Source organism: Coregonus lavaretus, assembly GCF_964263955.1.
Source record: "Coregonus lavaretus genome assembly, chromosome: 7".
NCBI classification, from domain to species: Eukaryota; Metazoa; Chordata; class Actinopteri; order Salmoniformes; family Salmonidae; genus Coregonus; species Coregonus lavaretus.
Window position 1 is genome coordinate 32,064,774 of NC_139994.1, and position 5,609 is coordinate 32,070,382.

Here is a 5,609-nt window from a genome sequence, read left to right on the forward strand (position 1 = left end):
TAGGGACAGGCGAAATTCTTAATACTCCTAAGAAAAGCAAACATATAAGTATTGAAATTCATCTCTGTTTAAAATCATATTCTCTACTCCATATTAAAAACATGTAAAACTTTGAAATGTTGTAATTTAAGTGTAGTTTGATAAATGTTCTGACAAGTTATAACACTAGTACATCTTGGGACACTGACAATACTGAAATGTCACCGAATCTGTAGAATGACCCAGTAACACACTACGCCGTCATGGATTAAAATCCTGCAGCGCACGCAAGGTCCCCCTGCTCATGCCAGCGCATGTCCAGGCCCGTCTGAAGTTTGCCAATGACCATCTGGATGATCCAGAGGAGGAATGGGAGAAGGTCATGTGGTCTGATGAGACAAAAATAGAGCTTTTTGGTCTAAACTCCACTTGCCGTGTTTGGAGGAAGAAGAAGGATGAGTACAACCCCAATAACACCATCCCAACCGTGAAGCATGGAGGTGGAAACATCATTCTTTGGGGATGCTTTTCTGCAAAGGGGACAGGACGACTGCACCGTATTGAGGGGAGGATGGATGTGGCCATGTATCGCGAGATCTTGGCCAACAACCTCCTTCCCTCAGTAAGAGCATTGAAGATGGGTCGTGGCTGGGTCTTCCAGCATGACAATGACCCGAAACACACAGCCAGGGCAACTAAGGAGTGGCTCCGTAAGAAGCATCTCAAGGTCCTGGAGTGGCCTAGCCAGTCTCCAGATCTGAACCCAATAGAACATCTTTGGAGGGAGCTGAAAGTCCGTATTGCCCAGCGACAGCCCTGAAACCTGAAGGACCTGGAGAAGGTCTGTATGGAGGAGTGGGCCAAAATCCCTGTTGCATTGTGTGCAAATCTGGTCAAGACCTACAGGAAACGTATGATCTCTGTAATTGCAAACAAAGGTTTCTGTACCAAATATTAAGTTCTGCTTTTCTGATGTATCAAATACTTATGTCATGCAATAAAATGCAAATTATTTCTTAAAAATCATACAATGTGATTTTCTGGATTTTTGTTTTATATTCCGTCTCTCACAGTTGAAGTGTACCTATGATAAAAATTACAGACCTCTACATGCTTTGTAAGTAGGAAAACCTGCAAAATCGGCAGTGTATCAAATACTTGTTCTCCCCACTGTATCTGTATAAAAATAAAATAAGAAGAGTTGTCCTAACAATGATTGGGCACTCTCTCTAATGCATTTTGTTACAAAATGAGATAGTTATTTTTCATAAGGAGTAACATAGACAAAGAATGAGGTAGGTATGTGTACATATTTGTGCATGTTAATTATATTGACTAAAAGTCACTACAAAGTGAAACTGAACTTTTTCTATAAGCAGCAAAGAAAATTAAGAGCATCTACTCAAAACACCATACAAAATCACAATAGCTCCATCTTTGGACATGCTCATTCTGTTTTGAGTTTTTGTGAACAATCTAATAAATTCAACATAAGTCAAACATACAGTCTGAAACACAGCACACAACAAAACAGCTCACTGAAACAGCCTGTTTTTAAATGCAACAGCTTTGTTAGAAAGTTTGTCCCATTCAGTTCCCTAAAAACCTTCTGAAAGACTTCAAAAGGTGTAGTGGAGCTCAGAAGGGTAACTGAGGTTCATGGCTTACATGAGGCCGAACAGCATTGCAACAGCAAAAGCTACGTTGCCCAGATCCTGCAGCACCTTGATGCCTTCAAGGACAATTCCAGTGTCCTCTGGTTCCTCACTTGCGGCATGGTCTTTGATCATGTAGATCCCCTCGATGGCTGCCTTGGTGGACTCTTCATCCATGCCCTGAACAAGACACAAAGGCAAAACTTGTCAATCATACAAAATGAATCATTCATCAATGAAGTGTTTACAGTTAGGGACTCTAGATTGCAAAAAGTATAGCTTGTGAAGCACAAGAGCATGATACAGACAGAAATAAATCAAGACTGGAGTCCTTTTAAGTGTCAACTAAATCAAGAACGGCTGGTAATATTTGAACACCGCCTATTAAAAGGCTAAAATTAAAAGTGGTTCTAACCAAGATTTCCATTCTATTCAGATTACATTTGAGACATAGCCAATTTGATCACTGTATTCAGCATTCATGCAAACAAAAAAATGATACAATTCTGAATACAAAGAAATAGTGCATCTAACCGCAGCTAATGAAATAAGATGGAAGACAGAGGAGATGACAAAGTAATAGAATAGCTAGTGATATAATATGATGGTGGCACGGAACAGGAGAGGAAGAGAAAGAGAAAGTAAGGAAGAAGGAAACACTTCAATCTATTAACATACCACATATTCCTGAACAAGTTTTTCTGGGTCTTCACCCATATACACACACACACACTCCCTTTATGATGCATTATCGTCCGACATCTATGTTGCTATTCTAAGAAAATAGAAGGATTTTTAAATTGATGTCTCATTTTGAAGTCAACTTTTGGTGTAGAACCACATATCAATGTGTCTTTTGAAGCATAAGGAATTCTTACATCAGCCATAGGTGCCATGATTGACATGAGTCTTCTGCCCAGCTGTCCTCTTCTTCTTTGGAACTTCAGCAGGTTATCTGAGTGTATATCAAGTTGAGAAAGACATTTGGACTGGAGTGGGGTTGTGGTGATTCTCTTAAACTCAGCATTGACCTGAAAATAGTAATTAAACAAATTATATTAGAAACTGCAGAAAGGAAATAGACTGGAGATGATCACACAAGCAGCAGACTATAGGGTTCTCTATAGGGAGAGAAATAACTCGGCAGTCAGCACAAATGGTGATAACTCTGAATAAGGCTCACTTATGTGGCAAGCTGAGGGAAAATTATCTTCTACCTTCACCAACAAATCCCAGATAACATGCCCAATAGATCAACAATAAGACAAGCATGGCTAACTTACCTCAATGACTTCAAAGAGCGCAGGCCATCTTGCCATGAAGTCCTCTACCATGGGTGCGTCACGGACAACTACATGTCTCCTGTATGCAAACGTCTTCTCCATTTTGAATTTCACTGTCTCTGTTGTTCCTTTTCTTCACGTCGGACAGTAGAGCTTTCTGCATGTCCTCGTGGCTCTATTCTGTTTCTCCTGAGGGATATGTGGGTAAAAGTTCACTTCTGCTCTCTTTGCCTTTTTAACACCATAGGCTGCACTTGAGTTGCCTGCAGGTTTGTGCTTCAAGGAGTTTATCGTCACCTCTGGACATCCCAGTCTTCTCAGGCGAGTGCGGTAGTTTGCCAGTTTGTATTTCAAACTGGTTTTCCATCCCCCACATCCAGTGAAGGAACACTTCTCAGTCAAACATGGATGCATCTTGATTAGACTCTGTGCAACCTGTTCCATCAGTGGCATAAACTTTATACTGGACAATTTCTTGCAACAAGCCGTTGAGTACGTCTGAATTCAACTTAGGCTCTGGAACAAGTAGAGTGCCACTTTCAAGGTAAGCTGAATTGGCCTGCTGAAGTTTTAGCTCGGCATCATGGGAGAATTGAGGCACACAGAACAAAGTAGGTCAAGAGGACCGTGAGTTAGTAGACTCTGGAGAAGACAGTATGTCAGTGTCAACTGAGCCACTGGATAGTGTTCACGAGTCATCGATGTGGCGACGATTGAAGGCAGAGGATGTCGGGAGTGGGGTGTTAATACTGCTGGAGGTTTCAGCACAGTGAATTGTGGGGGTCTCTGACATGTCAATAACTTTAAGAGTACCTTTGTCCTCTACTTCTGCCATTGAGGTCAGGTTAAAGAACTCATTTCCAAAAATAGGGTCCATTAACTGAAGTCTGAAGTTGCCGTGAAGTTCACACTGCTTCTTTACATCGTTCAAAAGGTCAGTCACAGATTCAGGTAGTCCACAAGGGAAGGTCAGTCTCTGGCAGCCGCTATCAATCAGAATGATCTTCATGATTGCAGGAGTTGACATCTTGCTTCTTAGTCTGCAAAGCAGACAGACAAGAACGACAGTCAAAGATTATTCTTCATGGTCCATAAAATGTTAATTATATTTGAAAGTTGTAAGAAATATAGTTTTCATATCTATTTTCTACTGATTAGGCAGGCATGCATATTAATTTATATTCAACCAGTGTGTGCTAAACATACTTAACCTCTTATTGGATATGCCATTTCAAAGTCACCATGCAGACTGATCCAATTATGTAGTCAACCAGTGGATAACGGTCTGCCAGTTCACTTAGTGCCACTAGTGACATCTCTTGTGGGAGCAGGACTAAGTTCAAAGGCTCTATAATGTTCTCTGTACCAACCACACAGTTCCTTGACAATGAAAAACACACTCATGCAAAATGCAAATTTGAACAATTTCACCTAAATCTGGTAATCCACCTGCTAATTTATGGGCAACTATCATTCCCTTCCTGTAGGTTATGCCCTTACTTGTCACACACTGGGAAAGATGAACCTCAGGTGTGTCAGGGTACTTCTGTCTAATGGCTTCAGCTATTTCATTTTTGAGTAAATCCACTGGGAGAGTGGAGACAGTTGAGACATCAAGTTCAGACTTGCTGAGATATGGAGAGCTCAACTGGTAAGCGATCATCATCATCATCTGATGCTTGGAGGCTACTGAAAGAGGCACATTTGAAGCACCTTGTGGTTCTGATGGCTTTTTAAGCAAATTATGTTTGGCCTCAAACCGCATTGTCCATAGCCTTACAAGAGGACCAAAAAACATAACCATCTGGGGGTAGTGTTCCAGATAATCATGCTTCGGTAGAAGCCTAACGCCAGGGAACAACTCTTTGTATCTATGCCTGTGCTCAATTATTTTGCTTTCTAGATAAGAAATAGAATCATCCCTATGCACAGGGGCAACAAGCTCAATGATGTCTTTCAGGTCCATAAGTACAAGCCATGCTGGCTCATCTTCAGGTACAAGGGGGGCGATCAAAAATGGTAACAACCTTAGCAAGCACCAGTTTTCATGAGCGTTTCCACCCACAGTTTTTCTACTGGACAAACTGTGTGGTAACACATGAGGTCTGTTCGTCTTGTCTGACCACTTGTAGGAGAAATTCAGAATAGCTTTATTCAGGTCATCCCATGTAAAAAGTCATCTTGATACTAAGCAGTGAGACAGCTCGTTTGGGACAATACCCTCAAAAATATTGTGTGCAAGATCTGGAGGATAGCCAGAGATGATGTGAAAATGAGAAGTTGCTTGTGAAAACAGTCTTTCTTCACCCCAAAAATGTTTGTACAAGTGTCTTGAGCTTGTTTTACATGAGTCTCATTAATTTATTTTGTTCTCAAGCTGAAAGCACCAGATGCAACTTCATGTAACTGAATATTACAACTCTTTCCTGTGCAAAACCTGCAATAGTACTCCCCTAAGAAACTCTCAATGAAACCAGCTATGCCGTGAGCTCCCAGATTGTCAGCCACTTCACTCTGTACTGTACCTTTGACAGATACACCTAGTAGAGGGGCATAAACACCAAGTTCCTTCAGAGTTCGAAGATCTCATAGAAGAGGTTCTAAAACCTTACCATAACCTTAGGTTTTAACATCATTGCTCTTGCACAGAACCGCTAAATAAATGGATGATAAAGAGGAATGAGACCCATGG

The 5,609-nt window shown here is 41.1% G+C and overlaps 1 protein-coding gene across 1 annotated transcript; it reads right to left on the reverse strand.

The window, feature by feature from the left end:
- Positions 1–1,034: 1,034 nt before the first annotated feature.
- LOC311132651 (uncharacterized protein) lies at positions 1,035–3,957 on the reverse strand. The gene is made up of 3 exons (XM_084165914.1): positions 2,918–3,957; positions 2,513–2,665; positions 1,035–1,814 (listed from the first exon to the last, which is right to left on the reverse strand). Exons 1-3 carry the CDS (start codon positions 3,017–3,019, stop codon positions 1,644–1,646), a joined length of 426 nt encoding a protein of 141 aa, XP_084022040.1. The 5' UTR covers positions 3,020–3,957; the 3' UTR covers positions 1,035–1,643.
- Between the last annotated feature and the right edge of the window lie 1,652 nt (positions 3,958–5,609).

Excerpts from the sequence above, each read along its gene's own strand:
- LOC311132651 (XM_084165914.1), bottom strand. The coding sequence starts at position 3,019 with ATGGAGAAGACGTTTGCATACAGGAGACATGTAGTTGTCCGTGACGCA. Across the intron at positions 2,666-2,917 it reads CGCTCTTTGAAGTCATTGAG|GTCAATGCTGAGTTTAAGAG; the intron begins GTAAGTTAGCCA and ends TACTATTTTCAG. Across the intron at positions 1,815-2,512 it reads TCATGGCACCTATGGCTGAT|GGCATGGATGAAGAGTCCAC; the intron begins GTAAGAATTCCT and ends TGTCTTGTTCAG.